Below are 20,525 nucleotides of genomic sequence, written 5' to 3' on the forward strand. Positions count from 1 at the left end.
CTGGCAAAATATCTGAAGGGCTAGGTGGAGATAACATGTTTTTTTCATCCCTTTCTCCAGTGCAATGTTTTGGTATGATGTAAGCTTCCCAGTGTTTAGACATCTTCAAATATCTGACTGCATACACAGCTGCCAGTAGAATTTGCAATTTCAGGCTGAACCAAACACTCTGATAATATAAAAAGCAGTTTTGATCATCTTGTTTGTTTGAGACTATGGGTATGTGCTGTTTGGTAAACGCACTTGTGATCTTATGAGAACATGCTGTATGTTCCCAGAGCTTGCACAGTTACCTTCTCAGGAGTCATGCATGTCCCTGGCCCGTGAATCACTTGACTGTTTTTGAGCAGTGTACTGCTAAAACTTGGGGGGAGGAAGGGGTTGCATCATAAGATTGCCTAATTTTAATGTCTTGGTTTTTATTTTACTACAATGTTGCTGTCTGTACCCACAGTAGGTGTCTGTGTTCCTTTCCAGATTGGGTATTGCTGTTCACAGCTTTAATCCTTTTTCTTTCTTAAAGAGTAAAAGTTAGAGAGAAATTGGTGAAAGAGGAAAGTGCTCGTGGAAGCCCTGAACTTGTCACAGACACAGTATCTCAGAGAAAATCCCATCCAGTGCCAGCCCACTACATGCCTCTTCAGACAGAAACGTCTGCCTTTGATAGGGTTATAAATCAGCCCGTCAGTTCTGTCCGCCAGCCAATCCATGGCTATATTCAGCCTGCTGGCATTGCTCACACAGCTCAGCTGATGGCAGCAGAAGAACCAGCAAACACCCCTGCTGGCAGCCTCCTCCCGACAGACAGTGTCAGCCTCGGAGCAAAATCCTCAGCAGCCACTGCACCAGAGAGTGAAAAGAAGGAAGCACCTGGTTACGGAGCAAAACCTGCTGAAGAAGATTCCTTAGAGGGTGAACAGGCTTCCAAAGGCAGAAGGCCAATTCTGCCATCTGAGATTCGCAAGCAAGGGAAGAACCATGAAGGCCTCTTTGGCGGAGGAGAATTGGAGACCCCTGTGGGGAGTTCCTCCTTTGCAAGCAAGCCGAAAGTTAACTCAGAAGTTCAGAGGGAGTTGGAATGCAATAAGAGGCAGGCCCCTGAGCAGGAGTTTAAGACCCCTGAGAACGTAGAAAGGAGTGAAGCTGTTATGTACATACAGAGCGGATCTGTATTGCAGCCTGACAAGGCAAAGGCTCCTGTTTGGAAAGTGTCAACAAAGCATAAGGTCCTGACTCGCTCCATGTCTGACTATACTGTGACTACAAAGCTAGAACCTTTTAAAAGTAAGGAGAGCATGGAAGCAAATCCACCAAATGGTGAGATTGGCATGGTTGACACAAAAGTCTCTGTTGCCCAGCTCCGTAATGTCTTTCTGGAGTCTGCTAATGCCAACAAGAAAACGGAACTGTAGGTGACATTTCACTCGTATTTTCGTGTGAAACTTGCACGTCCTTGGCAAAATTACACCCACTCAACAGCAGTTGTCGTTCGGCATTAAAGCGCACAGCTTAGCTCTCACCAGTGTGTACTGGAGGCTGAGATGGTTTGAATCCCGCTTTTGTGCTTCTGCTTGCTAATGCGAGTTGTGATGTGGGGTAGCTGGAATGTGTTCGTCTGCGCATGGAACCAGAGGAGCATGCAGAGTGATCTCTGGGGCGTTGTTGAGATGCTTACATCTATGTTTTACTTCTCTCTCCTATTTTCTTTCCTATGCGCTCTCTGTCGTGCAATTTGAAAGTGAATCTCGGTTTGAGATGTCAGCAGCAGGTAGTACTGTGTCTGCCAATGGGGACCGTGAAAGAGGGCCACGAAAGGCGAGGCGCTATTTTACTCCTGGTGAAAATAGAAAGACTTCTGAGAGATTTAAAACTCAACCTATAACATCAGCAGAACGAAAGGAGACAGATAGGTAGGCATGTACAAAGCTTCCATGTAGCATACTGGTGCAGCCGGATAATAACAAGGTTGGAACAAGATTTGTTCATATATTAGAATAAATGTTTTGCAAGGTTATTGTTTGTCTTTAAAAACAATTTGTTGTATCTTCTTACAAAATGAAACCCAAACCCCTCCCCCCAATAAAACCAATTTGTTGCAAATTCCTCCCATTTGAAATAGTGAACAGTGAATCATCATAAAGTTGTCTGGTTCGGATGTTAAATGCTTTTGGTTTTATATAAAGGATTCCCTTTCCATCTGCTCTGCTTTATCATTTACTCTCTTTGTAAACCACCAAAGGTACCTATTTTATGTTAAAAAGATGGTAACAAATCATAGACTTTTATTTTCTATTGCAAGGTGAACTAGAAATAATTTTCCTTGACTGTATTTAAGTTTGGCTGCAATTGCTTGCTTTTATGCTTTATTAAAGGATGTTCCCAAGTGGACACTGCTGAAACTTGAAAAACAGATAAATGCTCCCACTCTTAAGACTTTGAAGTCCTGCTACTTCAGATTGAATTTGAATTTCACTTCTGATGTCTTGTTTCCAGCTAACTTTTTTCTGTTTGATAATTTTTCACTAGGTCAATTTTGTATGCAGAAATACCAACTGCTGACGGTATGTTGTTGTACTGTTTTCCAAGGAAGAAATGGGATCTGATGTGTTTTATTTTGTTTTAACTGAAGAACTGTTTGATAATGCAAACAAAATCCACTTGAAAATATATTTACCTATGATATATAGTTGAAATACCCCATTTCCTTGGGCCATATCTACTACAGACTTGATTTCAAGCTCATTTCCAGTCCAAAAGTCTGTCTGTGGATACCAAACTTCAAAGGGGAGTCAAGCAGAGAACGGCTTGAAACTTTTCAATATAGTTGGGGTTGGGTTTTATCCTTATTTAGACAATAAATAAGGTAGTTGTTGGGAAAAAAATTAGTCATTGGTCAGTTTTAATCACTGGTCTAGGACTTCTAATTTAAACAAAACCTTTAGTATATTGTGAAACTGATGTTGCTGACATGATTTTTGGCTAAGGAAGTTTCAAAATGCGGGTTATTAAATTACAGAATTCAGTCTGCCATCTTACTTCTCTTTCCCTCTTGTCACCCTTGGCAAGTCTGGCACAAATTAAGTAGGTAATCTCATGAGTAGCTATATTTAGATCTAATGCCTTATGCTATTTGAAAGCTGATATTCCTTGCAGCTCTGAGATGCTGGCTCTTGTATCTGGAGGATGCTGATTTCAGCTTCTGAGGATACCAGTTTAGCCTCTGAGACATGGGCACTCAAGGTGGTAATCAGAATGGCCAGCTAGTAGAAGATAGATGTTCAGTACTCTTCACTCATCCTTAAGACAGTCTTTATTTTCTTAGTCCATGTGTTTTCATAGACTGATGCAATAATAATATTTGATTATTCATCAAATGTTGTTTAGATAGTTTGAAATGACTTGAACTGTCCTGAAGACAAGTCTTTTGTTTGCAAATCATGTCAGACTACATGTCAGACTGTATTGCTCATTTGATGCAATACATGTAAAAACAGGTGAAGTTTACACAGCTGGGTTCACAATAAGTTTTTTGTTAAATGTGAGAAACAGCCAGCTTATTTGCTGGCTTGCAATCAATAATAAAAAAATATTACTCTTAATATGAGATTGATTTATTATGTTCAGCCTCCTTTTTTTTTCTCTTTTTTTAGATGAAGAAAAATTGGATGACCGAGCCAAACTAAGTGTAGCTGCAAAGAGACTCCTTTTTAGAGTGAGTACTGCATTTTCTAAATAGGAGGTTGAATTAAACATTTCAAATACAAGATGCTGAAGGAACCCAAAGTGCATTAGAATAAAGTATAATGCAGTTAACCAAGTTCAGGCTACGTAACTTTTGTTTTTTACTTCATTCCCTACCTACACAGTAGACCTGTTGCCTGTTTTCAGAATGTCATTTAGAGAGAAGTCTGTAGTTAGTTTTAACTCCATGGTGCATACTGTGTGGTTGCATCTTGCTTCTAATTCAGATATGGGCATTTGGGAACTTCACTGCTGTGCATGCAAGAAAGCTAAGAATAAAGTATTGTTTCAGAACTTTTCTTTCATGGTTTTAATTATGACATATGTCCTGTTAGGAAATGGAAAAATCATTTGAAATGAAAAATATTCCCAAACCACCTACAAGAAGTTCGGCAGTGGAGAGAAGGCTGCGGCGTTTGCAGGACAGGTCTCACACACAGCCCATCACCAGTGAGGAGGTGGTCATTGCAGCTACGTAAGTCTGGTGCATGTGTTGGCTCTGCCTCTGGCTCCTGCTTTCAAATCTGGGAATGAGCTCCATATCTGTGGTGCTTGTAACTTTGTAGCGAGGAAAACATTTATTGCTAAGGGCCTTGAGAGCCACGGGGGAAACTATATTGAAATTCCTTTTTAAATGCAGAGGGACTAGTAAAGCATAACTTGTATAAACTGTGATTTGGCAGGAAGTTTAGGAACCTGTGGATTAGGTAGATGAGATTATTCATAGCATTGTTTCATAACCCAAATGAATACGATAGTTTGTGCTGAGGGAACTCTGCACAATTTCTTATGGAATGTATATGTATTGGGGAAAACTTTTTACACCCTGAAATCTCAAAGGTACTTTTTGGAAATGCTTTTCTTGCACTGTATTCATATATCATGATGTTTTCCTGAAAAAGGGAAAATCAATTTGGGAGGGAGATTAAGCAACAGTGAATTGAATGGATGTTCACCTAATGGTCAGCTGTCAATTTACTTTATGGGTTAAGAATAACTTCAAGAGACAGACTGTTTGTTCCTCTGGGTTTTTAGTTCTTTCAAAGAATTTGGAATTAGTTTGCAAATGTCACAGCAGATAACTCAGTTAATTAAAAATGATTGCTATTTGGTTTTTTTTTCTGTTTTGTTTTGGTTTGGTCTTTTCTGTAGTTAACACTTAATGTATTGCTTTTCTTAATGCTTTTTTCTTCTCTCTCCCTGTGAATTTTCCCTCCTTGGCAATTCTTTAAAGTGAAACTACCCCTGCTTCACGTTCTGTGAATACCCACACAGTAGTGACAAGAGTACCTAGTCCCACTGTAGTTAAGAGCACTGTACAACCTACCAGGTACTGGGGGGGTAAACATGCATGTTACATGGAGCACAAGATTCCTCAATAGCAGATGCATCTTTAAAGTCTTGAATGCCTTTTCAATGTGTCAAGTGAATACTTGTTTCAAGAACATTTAAAACATTCGTCAACTTCATTTATGTTTGCATGATAAAGCAATGCAGCTTTTTTTTTGTCAAGTGTCTGTTTTCAGGACCCTTCTAACCACACTTAACCTGTTGTAGAAGCATATTCTTCTGAAAGAAGGAAAGTAATTTGCATGTGAGCAAACATAGCAGAACCCTCTTTGCTCTTGTTTTTTTTTTTTTTTGTATGGTAATGTCATCCTGAGATGAAAATAGCACAGCTGAGTGCTTGATTTCACAAGCAGTACATGTCCTTTGTCTGTCTCTACATGTATTTTTTTAGCTTGCAAAGTATAAGAAATTGCACCACCTATAGGTAAAGTTGCAGAATACTGTTCTGAATGAGAGAATTTTAGCAGAGGCCATGACAGAAAAAAAAAATTCCATAAATGTGAAAGAAGTTGAACAATAATATTTTATAGTAAAGGTGAATAAAATACATTATTGTAGAGACAAATGCAGTTACAGCTTTTATGAATGAATATGTCTGCCTTCAGCATTGGTCAATTTTCAAAATCAATGGACTGTGTTTCAAAACTAATTTTTGTTGTTGATTTATCCCAGATAATTCAAAACAAAAGTCTGAATTCTGCTCCACTTCAGATTAGAAGAGTCATTGCAATTTATTCTAACTTAAAAGCAGCACAAACTTGGAGTTCAAGTCTGTCTTTTAAATGTTTTTTATCATATATGGTCCACAAATTGTTTTCAATAAAATTGAACTTTATATAAATTGCACTGTAGGACCTTAAAGGCATCTTAAATGTCTCTCCATAGCTCTGTGCTCTGTATAAAGAATTATAAATCTGTATAAATCTTGAATTCCCTCGTAAAAAATGTTGTGTCCTTATCAAATGAATTCATGAATGAAAACGTAACTTATTTTTAAATCTTCAGCTGTTGAATTAGAATTCATCATGCCAATGTTGAACCACTGCATACCCACTTAGGCTGCTACATTACATTGGCTATTGTGCTTCATGTGCAGATCTTCTGCTTCTATCAGGTTGAGATTTTAAAACTGCACAATGGCTTCTTCAAAACTGATTTCCAGTTCTGCTTCTTCAGCTTGCAGGCATCAGCACACCAAAAGATTTTAGCTAAAGAGGAGATAAGAGCAGCCAAAGAGGCGATGGGGCAAGATCAGTCTGAGGAACCAGATTCTTCCACCTTAAGCTTGGCAGAAAAGATGGCTTTGTTTAACAAACTGTCTCAACCAGTATCCAGGGCCATCTCCACAAGGAATCGGGGAGATATGAGGCACAGGAGAATGAATGCTCGTTACCAGACTCAGCCGGTCACTCTTGGAGAAGTTGAGCAGGTAAGTGCCATCATAGCTCTTTTGCATTTCTTTTTATTGGAGAAAAAGGCTTCGGTGTAAGATACCATAAAGGCTGGCCTTTCCTTTGCTCTGAACTACACACAGAGGAAAAAGTTTGTCAGGAAGCTGCCTTCTGACACTGAACATTCCCTGAACTGTTCAAATTTTTTGGTATGGTTTTTCTTCTTTTTTTTTTAAGTAATTTGAGAGTATATCAACTTCCTGCCTAGTGCAAGTTGTACCTTTCACAGTGTGTGTCACTTCCACTAGAATGTTACATGTTGTCTAAAAGTAAATTGCTGATCAAAGGGGTAAAAAAACTGAGACACACATCATTTGGCTTTAGGTGTATTTTCAGGGCATTCTGGAGCTTTGTCATGTGCAATTTTCAGCCTCTTTCCTGAAGGCACAATATATTTTCGTTATTAGTAAGGACATAGCCTGTCATTTTCCTCTGGGAGGAGGCATTGATTTTTATCTGTATTTTTTTCCCTAAAAGCAGAATACTTTTGAAATCCAGGAAGTCAAAGAGAAATTATTTAATGTGCAGTGAAATTTGGCTTCCTGTTCTGGAATACTTCATCTAATTGGAACTGCAAAGGAATGCCTTTTTAGTAAAGCCTCAGCATAAGGTGGCCCAGAAGTGGTCTTTTAGATCTCTTCACAATAGCAGAAACAGCAGTCCCTTTGCATTACAGCTTTGAAAGAAATCACTTTAACAGTGAAGCACAACCGGTGCATGTCATATTTCTATGTATTTGGGTAAATACATAGAGTGTATAGAGTGTTAGAAAGTTCCTACTGTTTTCTTTCTATATGCTTCATTCATGGTTATACATTTTCCATATTTTGTAACAACAGGATAGTGAGAAAGCAGGATTTCTCTAAACATATTGGTGCAAAGCTGTACAGATTATAATTGTACTTTATGCCTACTTTGCTTGCACATGAAGTAGTAATAAATGCTTGACAGATTTATTTAAGCAAGATTTCCAGACCTTACATAGTCCTTTTTCCATTCACTTTCCACGTGCCAATCACTGTCACAGCATGGCCTCTTTAATGATTGTGTCACTAACTTGTTTGGGGGCCGGGACCGTGGTGAATGGAAAAGGGCTGAAGCAGGTGGGGAAGAAGTGACAGTCATGTTACTTTGTCAGACTTACAGAGCAAACACACTCTTCAAGCAAGGAAAATCAGAGGAAGCATGTTGTGTCATCTTTATGAACCTAGCAAATGAAATCAGAGTTGACTCAATGGGAGTGTATTTTCAAAAAGACTTTCTACAGTGAACTGTTCATTGGAGTGTTGGGGGGTTTTGAGATGCAGGTATGATTTTTCTAGGAAGAAGCAAAAGAGAGCTGTCAAAATAGATAACTAGAGGTTATATTCCTAAAATGAATATTTGAAAATGTAAATATCTTGTAAGTAAAACTGAATTCACTTTTCTGATCTCCTCTAAATTTCTAATTCTGATAGATGCAATGGAAAAAAAATAAACTGGTAACTATTTTCTTAATCTTGCTTTGGAATCTTTGAGCTAACATATTCTTTGCTCTGCTTTCCAGTTTGCTTAATGAATGACTGTTGTCCGTGCTTTATGGAATCTGCATGCACATTTTAGGTTCTGAGCTGATTTTCTCCTACTGGTGTGATCTTTTCTGTCCTTTTGCACACTGTTCACTAGCTCTGCAGTTTAAGAAAACAACAATAAAACCCTTCTCCAGATGTGTATGAGGCATGTTTGTCACTCTGTTTCATAGCTTTTGTGTCCTTTGGAGAAGATAAAGGAAAGCTCTGCATTTCAGAAAAAAAATGCATCTTAACTGCATCTAGGAAAATTTCACAAAATTATTATGTTAGAAGAGTATAAAAGAGAATTGTTGCACCATGGGGACTGGCAGAATAAATTTGGAAGTGTTTTTAATGTGCTTCTTAGGCTCAAATACTTTGCTCATGACAGCCAATGTTTATATTTGAAGAAGTCCTGCATGAAGGTGATTTATGTGGAGGGAGCATCAGGAATGTTTGCCCTGGGTTAGGACAGCACGGACCAGTCTCTCCCTGGCACTGAGTGGTCACCAGAGCTGGGAGCTGCAGAGCTGTGTAAGAGCAGAGCTGTGCCAAAGCTAATGAGTCCTGCTGAGATGCAGAGGTGATTAGCCTGGGCACATGGCACGTCAGCCGGCATCTGGAACCTGAACTAATTCCTTCCCACACTGCTGCAGGTCCTGAGCCCTGCCGCGATGTCAGGTTGCATGTTCCACACACACCTCTTGTCACTAAAGGTATTGCTGTTCACATGCAGTTGTTTTTACCTTGTGTGGAATAACCCATCTGCAGACAAATTACAGGGGCATTGTTGCTTTCCTTGCCTGTTCTACTCTGTACTGATAGAGTGCAATATTTACATGAAAACATACCTTGGATGAACTGATGTGATAAGGCTGGCTTTTGGAATTGATGATTTCAGAGCTTGTAAGTCCTTTTTGGCTTCTTTGGATTTTTTCTTTGTCTGTTTGTTTTTTCCCTTCATAGGTACAGAATGAAAGTGGAAAGATTGCTCCCCTGTCATCTGCAGTTGCAACATCAATTTCAGCCATGGCCTCTGCCCTTGCTCCGTTGTTTGGGGACCTGCCCGGGAAGCCAGGGACTGATGGAAGAGGGAGTGCTGCCACCAGGTTCCACCCTGCAGCAGAAAACTTGGACTCATCAGGAAAACGCACACACAAGTCAGAACAGTGGCAGCCCTCAATGGAAGCACTAGAAAGCAGAAAAGCATCAAAGAAACATGAAGAAGAAAGAAAGAGGTTTCTAGCCCATGAAGCTAATGAAATTAAAAAGTACAGCTCCTTTGAGGATGAAACCACACATCCTGTTCCTGAAAAAACAGGAGACCACCATAAAGAGACAACATACAGCTTCCTGAGGAAGGGCAGCTTGGAACTGTTTGGTTCACAAGCACTTTTTCAGCCTCTGGAACAGAAAGAAATCGATACTGGCATGCAAGGTAAATGGGAAGATAAAAAAGGCTAGTCCTTTGAAGAAAAGGTGTATTTGGAAAGTGTTATGAAAAGCAAGACTTGGCAAAGAGGTGTGGTAATTACTTGCTGTTGGTGTGGTCTCATTCAACAGATGGTGTTTCATGCTTTATCAAGGCTGGTTATGTTTCCTTTTTCTAACACTGCTTAGAAGTACAGAATTATCTGTGAAGTGTTAAGTTTTACAAATAAAGGGAATTTTTTTTATTCTTTCAATTTTTCAGTCTTTAAAGATGGCTCAGTTTTATTCAGATTTATTTGCTTTGAAAGAAGTAGTATTACATGCTGAAGCTAAGATTTATTCTTTCTGTTTTTGCCCTTGCCCCTGCCCTCAAAAATTCAGAACAAACTAAACTTGCTGCTCTGAGTCAATTATCTGCCTTTAATTTTTGCCTTATTGTGCATATAGAGTTATGAATTACCTACATATGTGCATACATAACTAGGAATGGATAATTTCCAGATAATTAATTTTGCAAAACTACTATTATTTTCTCTTTGATGTAGTGATGAAATACAAACCAGGAAATTCTCAGAGCAATTACATTTTTATATGCACAGCATAATTTAAACTTTAAAAATAAACTTGCCCATCTTTAAATAAAGTACTTTGGAAATAAACAGTGAATTTTGTCATTTCATAAATCCTTCTATTCTGCTGAATTTAGAAGGATGTTTTATTCCTTTTCTGTTTTATTTTGATGGGTGACAGGATCATACTACCCTGTAGTACTAAAAGCAGTTTTGTGTTCATCCTGTGAAGTTAATTTATTTTGAATTTAATGGTCTTCACACAGGCATAGAGGAAGGTACAGGTCTGCCTGTATTGCTCTAAAGCAGAATCCATTCTGTCCAATTAGCTTTTGATGACTGCAGGGGAGATGGAGACTGGGATATAATAGGAGCAGTCATATATCAGAGGGGTGTTGTGCTTATAACATTTCAAAAAGAAAAATGAAGATCACTTATATTTCTTTAAGGATAACTGTAATAGTGTATTTATCTTTCTTCATGGCAGTTTTTTCCTGTGGTTTAATTGCAGCTTGAAAAAGCAAACACAAAGGGCCCCCAACACCCTCCTAGAAACTAATACATCTATTAAACTATTAATTGTCCCAGTATGCTACTCAAGCATTAAACTGCTTTACCAAATAGTTCCTTTTCTTGTTTAAATTTTGTCTGCTTCTCTTCCCCTGCTCTTTGTTCCCTGTCACTTTCATCTGTTCGTTTTCCTGTAGGTGTGATGAGGGAAGCAGCAGTTTGTGCCTCACCCATGTGAAGTTCAGAACTGTGTATTGAACATGATGTTCTGTGCCTTCATGTGAACATCAGTCACAAATGGCTAGTCCCTGCAGCAAGTGACGCTGCACAATTAATCTTTGTGCTCTAGCTCAGCCAGAAGTTTCTCCCTGTTAGAATAGTATGTGATGTGAATGTTTAAAATAAAGATTTGCTTCTTCAGTGTTAGTAATGTAAAATGTCTTTGAGGATAGAACTAATTCAGCACTTCTCTTTTGAATGGGCAGACCACGCTGAGCCTTCTGAACTCACCAGCACATCAGCCATGAGGACAGTTTCACAAACTGCAGCTGTGGCATCCTGTAGACTGCAGGAGCTCTCTGAGCAATTGGAAGGCAAATTTTATAAGAATTCCTGTGAGATGTTTTCCATGGGAGAGAGCAAAGCACAAACAGCTGAGGATGTCCTTGATAATTCCAGCAAAACTATGTCAATTAAGGAAAGGTACTTAAATTTCTCTTTCTTTTTTTAATGATCCCTATAAATACAGTTATTATATTGATGATGGTATAAAAAGAAGCTTTAAAACTGTTTCTAAAAAAGCTAAGTAGTGATTATTAGGCTTTATTATTGCTAACAGCAGAAACATGCAGCTAATCTGCCTGACATGCTTATAAAGCAGATGCTGGTGAATGAGAATCATCATTCAAGAGAACATAAAAACTTGATTTTGAAAGAGCCACCTGAATAATCAATTAATATTTCAGAAAATTAAAGTTGAAAAATATACATGTTCTAATTACACTTATATACTCAGTATACTTCTCCAAGTTCTGCTTTCAGTTATACAACAGGTATAATGTGATTCTGATTTATTTTAATAACAATTTCTTGTTGGTCTACAGGACTCCCTTAAATAAGCTGACTAGAAGGAGTCACAGATAGACTCTCTGATAATGCTCCACTACTTCAGAAGTACTTGGTTGCCATTTTGACTTCTTAGAACTTACTGCAGGGATTTAAAAAGGATAGTAAGTTGGACAGGTTTATAGAAGTACTAGAAATACGTTTTCCAATCCAAGATCATTCTGATCTGAAGCAAAATGTTATGTCCTGCACTTGGGTAGAGAGTGGGAGTTCAGGATTGAAGTGCCAATAGCTGCTGTAGTACTTGTAAAAGTTTTCCTAAGTTAGTTAAAACTTTTAGAATATAAACTCAGTCCCAAACTGGTAGCAGTCCAGTGAGTGAATTAGGATTATTTGGCCTATCTTTGCTTCAGTTTTTCTGCATGAAAGCAGAACCAATAAATGAAAATAGCTGCCTGATTAAACTTCCACTGTGTAAAAGTATTCTCTCACTTAATGAGGGGAGTGTGATATTAGGCATTCTGAATCTTTTTTTTAATTTTAAACGTAATTCCAGAGTTTGCTTCTCAAATTCATGTCTTTCTAGGAGGTATGTGAGTCATTCTCATTTACAGAGCATCCCCACTCCCTGTCAACTCCTGTACATAAGGGGTTGTGTACACAAGGGGGTGCAAGGGCAGCTACAGCAGCTGTGCAGTCTTAGTGCCCTTTTTGAAGGCTGTACTTACCTTTTTCAGTTTGCTGTTGCTTTGTTTAAAGCAACTCTCATCCCCCTCCCCTCCTCTAAATCTGTCAATTGTCTTGGCAGATGAGGTTTAAGACCAGTAACTTCTGGTTTATAGATGGTAAATGATCTACCATCCCTGATCCTGGTGGGGAGAAAGAGGCTGGAGGGAAGGTACAAATTTTAGTAGCTGTTTCAGTCCTAACTTTAATGCCTCAGATGAGTTGATCTCTTGAGGAACTGAAGCCTGTCAGTCACACAATCAGGAACCACTTTCCTTAGGACTCCGAGACTGTCTACTCAGTCCCAGAGCTGACAAAAGAAAATACCTGCTGTCTTGTTTGTATACCCTGATTCCACAACCATCTGTAAATGACTGAGCTCATATGAAAATGTTTTAGCCTTCCAAAATACCACAGTAGTCTTCTTCGTGTCCCAGAATTAAAAGACTACAACCACTCAGTTTCTTTTCTTGGCTGCAGTTCATGCCAAGTATTCATAAACATCAAAGAACATTTCTGCTAAAGATTAACTATTACACTTGGATTTCTTTTTCCTTTTTCGTTCACTAACTTCATCTTCCCATCCAGTGGATTTTTCTGGCTGTGTCAGACATTCTTTCACCTTATGGAAGAACAACTTTTCCACACATGAAATAGTATTTGGGCAGGATGCATTATTGCTGGTCTGGATGAAAGTGATTTTCCACAAAGACTTGCTTCACTGAACTAACACTATCCTCGTAGAGTGGATGTATGGCTGGCATTTTCAGAATTGCCTGTATTATATAGAATAATGAAAGTCATGATTTTCTAAGGAGGAAAGACACCTATACTCTCTTCTCCTGTCTCTGTGCATTTATTGAGACCAAATGCCATCCTGTCAGCTCCACTGTAGAAGTCAGCTTCATGCCATGATCACCATTTAAAAAAGCTACATCTGATTAATTTCTGGTTAACCTCTTAGCATCATTCTCACTTTCTCAGGAAAAATCTAGCCTAAACTTATTTTTCAACCTTTTTTGATGTATGGATGCCTGAGTAATACTTTCTTACACAGTCTGGTTCCCACTATATTGAATTTATGCACTCTTTTAACAGACAGCTTCCTTTCTGTAGTTGCATATCTCATATTGCCCTCCAGGATTTATGATTTATCCAGAAAGAACTGGTCAAGTGCAGCCAAGGGAGAACATGTGAAAACCAAACCTATGTCCAGTTTAGTCTAGCTCAAGGAGACAACTAGCAGCTAAGATATTAAAATATTGCCACTGAAGAAAGATGTGTCATTTTGGACATTTTTTGCCAGGATTTTTGCCACGGCCTTTCATGCAAATCTTTTTGTTTAGGCAAAACCATTGTTCAGGTCTCATTTCTGTTTCCCTTCAGTATTCACTGTCCAGCATTTTGCCTTCAGCTCTGAAAGCTTTTGCTTTGAGGCCACCCTGACACCTCTGGGATGAGGATCATTCTGTCTTGATGTCACACAGTCTCTCTCAGTAGCAGGTAAAAGAAGGATGCAGAGCAAGCTGTCAAAGATGGGCAGACACACTAAAAGCTTTTTCTTTCAAGGAAAGAGTAGAACTTATTTTCTTCATATTGGAAAAGGAACTTTTGGAGGCAAAAGCAGTGTGTCTAAACTGTGAAAGTGACTAATGAATGATTATTCATTATTTATAAAAACCAGAAAACTAGAGGTATTCAATGAAACTAGTAAGCAGCGGGCCCTAAACAAATCTAAGGATTAGCCCTAATATTTGCCTTATTTTCTAAGACTTTCCAAAAAATCAGCTGCTCTGTACTGCTGAGCTGGTGGGCTTACTTTTAGGAACCAATTCAGTAGTTCTTGCATCTTTATTCATACAAAAGGGTGTCCTCCATTCAGTTGTTGCTGAGTCAGGGCAGTCTGACTTTATTGCCACTTCTATTGTTCAAAAGAAATGCATGGCTTTAGGTTTTACACAGCAGTGAAGTTTTTATTGGCATACAGGGCATACATGCTTCTTTTAAGTGGTGATTTCATTGCTCAAAACAGGCAAATGTGTGTCAGGCTAAAGGAGTCAGTTGTTTCATTACACATACCAGTGAAGAATGGAGGGCTGCTATGAAACCATCCTTATGGCAGAGAAGAAAACAAAATCTCCAAAGACACAGAAGTATTCTTAGAATTATAGATTTTTCTCTCCCTGATCAAGCAGGCTGTTTGGGTCAAAGGTCTAGAGCAGATACCCTGCAGTAATGTTAGCTTAAAAAAAAAACCAAACAAAAAAACCCACTTTTTTTTCTCCTGCCTGCTATGCTGAGTATCTGTAAACATTTTTAAAAACAAACCCACCTTAGACCAAAGCTGACCAATATGCCTTCCAGCTTCACAGATCATTTCTAAGCAAAACTGACTTGAGAGAGCACAGCTACTGAAGACAACTCATTGCATGGTGGCAATTCAGTCCCATCTTGATCTCCTCCACAGTTTTACACATGCATGGATGCACTCCAGAAGATTAGTTCTGGGCAGTGAAATCTTGTGTCCTTTCTGCAAACAATGACCATGACCTCAACTCCTTATTGTGAGTCCTTCTCACCCCTACTCATCCCGTGCTGTGAGGTATGAAGCAACCAGGCAATGTGGAGCCTGCCAGCACTGCCTGCCGGGGCAGGAAGAGAGGAAATAACTGCTTTCTTGAATACTAACAATCTTACTGCCATTGTATTCTGTAGATTTACTGTTTTCTGCATTCTTAGTTTTTCTCAAGTGACTGCCTTAGGCCCAACTGATCATCCCCAAATAGGTCAGTAGCATGGTTGCACCCCCTGGATTTTTGCAGGAGGCAGCTGCCTGAAACTTGGCTTCTGATTGGACCTCTTTGGTTCTTCCCTTTCCTTCTCCTCAGCTTCCAGACAAGATTTGCTGTGAGGGTAACAGTAATCACATCTCTGAAAAAGAATTCTGATATCTTGTGGTCAGAATAGGTTTAACTACTCAGCCTGTTCAAACATTAATAGGGTTAAGAGTTTTGTATAATTCTTACTGAAATGTTGTAGATCTGAGAAAGGTATGTCACAAGGCTTAATTACACTAAACAATTATTTAGTAAATCAATGCAACTGTTTGCAAAAGTGCTGCAGATACACATTTTATGGATTTCTAAGAATGATTTCTGGAGGGTAGAAAACTCATATAAATGTTGATTTCTGAGGAAGTTAAACTGAAGATCATCATGCCTGTATAGACCTTATATTCCTGACTGACTTCCTCTATCCCCAAAAGTAGGGATCTGTATGGACAAACATAATTCTAGCAAAATGAATCTACATGTTGTCCTCACTGCAGCCAGTCAGAATTTTGCTCAAGATTAGGAAACAGTGCTGTGAAAAGATCCCACTTATTGAGATTAATGGTAATCAATTTTTTAAATATAAGACCTTCTTTAAACAAGCTGAAACTTGCTGATAGATTTCACAGCTGTAGGGTAGTTAGCACCGGGTTATTAGTGCATCGGTGCTGCTGATTTGTGTCAGGGCAATGCCTGGGCTAAGCAAGGAGATACAAAGTGACACCAGGGAGTCTGATAAGTAACCTCAGACCCTGGAGTTGTGATGAAAGCAGGAGCTGCTTTCATTTGATGTGCCTGATGAGACCTAATTGGTGTTTGCCTGCAGAACAGACCTCTTTCTTCTTGGGCTTTAAATAAAATAATTTTTAAAGTATTTTTTAATGAGTACAATGAAGACCAAAGGTAGGATACATATTCTTAACTATGGACATCTACAGGATAAGTATCCATAGCCAAGCTACTCACTTGCTGTGCCTTAGTGACAGAGTGGAGGGGGAAAAAGCAGTTATTAATCTGACCTTTTTATACATCTACTTAAGGACAATCTGTGTTGTACCTTGGTCTCCTTTGACTGTATTGGCAATTTCCACTGATGATACAAATTAACTGGAGTGTCTGTCTTAGGTCTGGATGTCTGTTTTGACAGATGATTGCTATTCAACATGTACAGTATAAGGTTTGGTGTTTGTTTGTGAGCTTTGTATATGTGTATGAAATGTAAATAACTTAGATAATGCTAGAAAACCTAATTTCAAATTATCTTGAATGCAGCATTAGTGAAACAATAAGGTTATCTTTTGAAGATAATGGGAAGGACAGTGTTTAAACCTGCTTGTTGGCATGCTTTTCCTTATAGGTTGGCATTGCTGAAGAAGAGTGGTGAAGAAGATTGGAAGAGCAGGCTCAGCAAAAAGCAGGAGTATGCAAAAGTGCCTATCGCTGATCGTAGTGGGCAGATGCAAGAAGTTGAGCAGCTGTTGAAGAAGGTAACTCTGTCCCTATTTGGGAAAAACATCTTGCTTGAAATGCTTTTGCTTTTTGAAGATGCATCCAAGAAGACAGGCATGCCTAGTATTAGCTGCTAGCTCCTGCTACTCCTCTTGTTGTCAGGCTTGTTTAAAAACCAATTCTCCCAATGTGAGAGATTATTTAATGAGGAGGTCTCCATTGTCCTGGGATGTGTAATAGTGCTAACAGTGTCTTCACATCAGAAGATAATGAACCAGTAAGTGGGTCTGTAAGGTTTCTGCAGCATGTACATGTACAGTGATTTAAGCACTTTCTCCTGTCCCTCTTCCCTCTCCCCCTTCCATGTCCCCACATTGAAATTGCCTTAATACTTAGTTCTGATGTTTTCTTATGTACGGGTGAGTTGGTAAAAATGTCACGTTCCTAGCACTGTCTTATCTCTGTGCATACACTGGGGTTTTGACCTGTAATTCTGGATCCTAGAGCCACTGAGGTAATGCAGGTACTAGAGCATTCATGAGCCATTTGGCTTTTGGTTTTCTTGCATGATCTTTGCCGTTCATGAAGAGCCAGAACTGGCAGGACCAAGATTTTATCTGTCTTACAAAAGGTAGTGAATGGAGAGGGAGATGGGTAGAAAGGTGTAGAGGAAAGGGACATCCACATTGTTAGCACACTCTGATTATGTCTATACATGAGTGAATTAGGTTGCCCAGCAAGAGCGGATCTGTAAATTGGAATAATTACCGCTGAGGATCTGCTACCTGTGCCGTACTTGCTTGTTTTGGTTCAGTGAAATTTTGTTGCAGACTAAATTTAGCTTGGTCCTGTGTTCTGACTGCCTCTAGCAGAAGTGGTGTTGCATGGGGATCTTGGAGTGCACTTCAGGGCTTGGTTTCATGCAAAAGTCTGTGCAGTCTGCAGTGTAAAGCAAAGTGCAGAAAGTGAGGATGACTGGGAGATTTGCTTCAAAATGGACTGTCCTCTGGCTCAAAGTACAGGACCAATGGAGATTTGCTTCCCTTCTGAGGCAGATGAAATAGGCTGTCTCAAAAGCTTTTAATTTCTGTAGGAGTACTTCACAGAGGACAGGTGAAAATAAAATTTGTGTTACAAAATTTGCTAGTGGGGATGGTAATCTTTGGATCCAATTATTTAGTTGTTTACTTCTACTAAATAGTATAGGCAAACAGTAACAAAAAATCTCCTGTTCAATCAGTTCCTACAAGCAAGGACACAGTTTGTCCTTATTGAGGATAAATCTGTGCCTGAACATGTGAGTCATCAGTCGTGTTAACTGGACAGAAAAGAATAAAGCTGATTTTTGCAGTTTGGTTTATAGGGTTTGTTTTGGTTTTGCCCTGTGGACTTGTTCAAAAATCCAGCTGCTAGTTTGAAAGACATCATAAAGCAAAAATAGTTCCAGGGAGGAAATCAAAATTGTGGTCGCATTTTTAACAGGCTAGTCTCCAAAATGACAACTGTTGAGATCAGATAACAAATGTACTCCAGCTAAAGACAGTGGGGTTGAGAAAAAGCTTTAAACAGCTGCCAAGATTTAGGAAGAGAAAAACCCTTTGTTCTCTCTTCTCACCCCTCATCACCCATATCCTCCCTGCTGCGTTACCATGTGCATCAACTTCACTCAGCAAGCAGAGTCAGGCTTTTAAAGCAAGTAAGGGAGCATGAAGTGCTTGAGGGATACAAGCTTTGAAGTGACAGTGCTAGCAGGGGGAGTTTCTGTGACACTGGGTCACCCACTCTGATAGTTCATATTAGCTCTTGGCTATTTAGAGCCTAAATCAAAGGATTTTCATGTCTGCCTGTAGATGAAAACTTGGGTGTGTAAGATAGATAATTCCATGAACATATTGATGTTTGGGATGCTGATTCATTATATGACACATGAGAAATATGTAACCTTTGCTAAGGTGACTACTCATGTCAGCTGCCCTCAAATCTAGAAATACTGGTTTTGATAAGCAGTCTGTGTGGTGGCTGTTATCCTTTGAGGACCATGAATCACTGTGCTATTGAGGTCTGTCTGTAGAACTTTGGGACTTTGCTGTCCGTGAGAATCTTAAGTGTTTTCTGTTGCTGGATTACAGTAAAAATGCAAGAATTGTATTGATTACTGAATTTTGAGCTAGTTAGACAATTTCCACACATGGCAGTCATGAACATCATGGCATCAACAACAAGGGTGTGTAAACTTCTGTCAAGCCCTGCTGGCTCAAAACAATGCCTGATGTTTTTAGCTGCAGTATGGTGCTCCTATTAATTAGTCAGACACCTTTTTAGGGCTTTTTGTGTGTGTGTGTCTCTTTCTTAAAAGGTTACCTAAATTGTTCTGGAGATTTGATTATTGAAGCATAGCTGCAGAAATTAGAAGTTATTAGAGTACATTTAGATTTCATATAAACAACAAAAGTGGAAAGATTCATACTCTTAACAAAATAGCTACATTAAATAGTGCTGTTTGATCACTTCTAGTCAAAATGCTTCTGCTTGGTGTCTACATGGTGAAATATTTATCCAAATGTGTTACAGTCATTTGTGTGTAGACTAAACTGTAGAAAAACACCATAAAATTCATGGAAAAGCTGACAGAGCAACCTCATCAGGAAAAAAAAGAGACTAAGGAATTAACACAAGCCGATACAGATGAGGGGGGAAGCTGAGATTTACTTGGAGGTCCAACATCTGTTTTGATGATTGCTGCACACTGGTGGAGAGTTTTTTGGAAGCTGTAAGACTTCTTAAATTATTTATATATATGGTAAAACATATTTGGACGATTCAAAGAATAGCTCTAACATCAGGGGAACAACTGTCTTACTGGATGAATGTCTTACTGGAAAAAATCTCTTTTATTTGGGAAAAATATTTTTGATTTAGTATCTTTGTTTTCATCATCTTAGGCTGGATGGAACACTTGCAGTTTGTTGGATTTCTTCATGAGTAGAAAAATTAATTAACTTCAAAATCTTTCCATAATATCAAAATAAGAAGATTTACTGGAATAAAAATTTGTTTTATAGTGAACCATTTCTATTGGAGTCCCTGATTAATGTTATTACCAGCTGCATTGCAGTTGCATTAAAGCAGTGACTGACATTTGAAACACTTCATTCTTACATTATGTTTAAATTGCAGCTCAGCACTGGTGCTAAAGGCTAGGGCTGAACAGTCATTTCAGAATTACTCAGAGATGAAGTGTGTAAAAGTCTTAGAGAGGGTAAGCCCTTGAAAAGTGACTTTTAGGCAATAAAATATTAGTCTTTTGCTGTGGTAATGGTTTTATCCATTTCATATATGGCATCCACCAAGTGCTTGTATCACATTCTCATCAAAGCTGAAACTAATTATTAGGCTTCATTTTGAGCCACTCTAATAAGCTGCATTTATCCATCCACTGTGCCATGTTCCCCATTTGCTTTAACCTACAGAAAGGGAGAAGAATTAAAGCTGACAAAGCCATATCTAATCAGCTTTGGGTAAGCCCAGCTCTGGGGCAGGGTTTATTTGTAGGCTGTGTTTAGAATGATGAACTCACCTTCACTGACTACTCTGGGCTTAGCAAATCCTTCCAGATGGCTTTTGAGTCTCCCAGTTTCAGCAAGCATTCTTTCCTTTCATCCAGAAAATAAATGATTTGCTGTTTAGCAGGGTCTGATTAAACTTGCAGCAGAAATATTCACATTGTGGTTGACATGGTTCATCAATTTAATGGTGCATGAAAACAGAGACATGTAAAAATTATCAGCATACGAAAAGTGTATCTTCCAGCTGTGCTGTTTTGTTCTGTGTTGGGTTGTAGTGATATTGTTA

General features: G+C 38.8%; 1 protein-coding gene across 19 annotated transcripts in view; it reads left to right on the forward strand.

Moving 5' to 3' along the window:
- Positions 1–20,525, forward strand: part of SVIL (supervillin) — a 133,708-nt gene that overhangs the window by 87,046 nt on the left and 26,137 nt on the right. For 11 of the 19 annotated variants that reach the window (XM_068172657.1, XM_068172673.1, XM_068172649.1 and 8 more), the window contains 11 exons: positions 524–1,408; positions 1,740–1,910; positions 2,527–2,561; positions 3,651–3,712; positions 4,077–4,216; positions 4,976–5,071; positions 6,268–6,520; positions 8,000–8,023; positions 9,059–9,530; positions 11,088–11,304; positions 16,582–16,711. In XM_068172657.1, coding sequence (XP_068028758.1) covers positions 524–1,408; positions 1,740–1,910; positions 2,527–2,561; positions 3,651–3,712; positions 4,077–4,216; positions 4,976–5,071; positions 6,268–6,520; positions 8,000–8,023; positions 9,059–9,530; positions 11,088–11,304; positions 16,582–16,711 — 2,485 coding nt within the window. The remainder of the gene's footprint in view (positions 1–523; positions 1,409–1,739; positions 1,911–2,526; positions 2,562–3,650; positions 3,713–4,076; positions 4,217–4,975; positions 5,072–6,267; positions 6,521–7,999; positions 8,024–9,058; positions 9,531–11,087; positions 11,305–16,581; positions 16,712–20,525) is intronic. The other 8 variants (XM_068172639.1, XM_068172730.1, XM_068172704.1 and 5 more) reach the window with 5 other exon arrangements.

Source organism: Anomalospiza imberbis, chromosome 1 (genome assembly GCF_031753505.1).
Source record: "Anomalospiza imberbis isolate Cuckoo-Finch-1a 21T00152 chromosome 1, ASM3175350v1, whole genome shotgun sequence".
NCBI classification, from domain to species: domain Eukaryota; kingdom Metazoa; phylum Chordata; class Aves; order Passeriformes; family Viduidae; genus Anomalospiza; species Anomalospiza imberbis.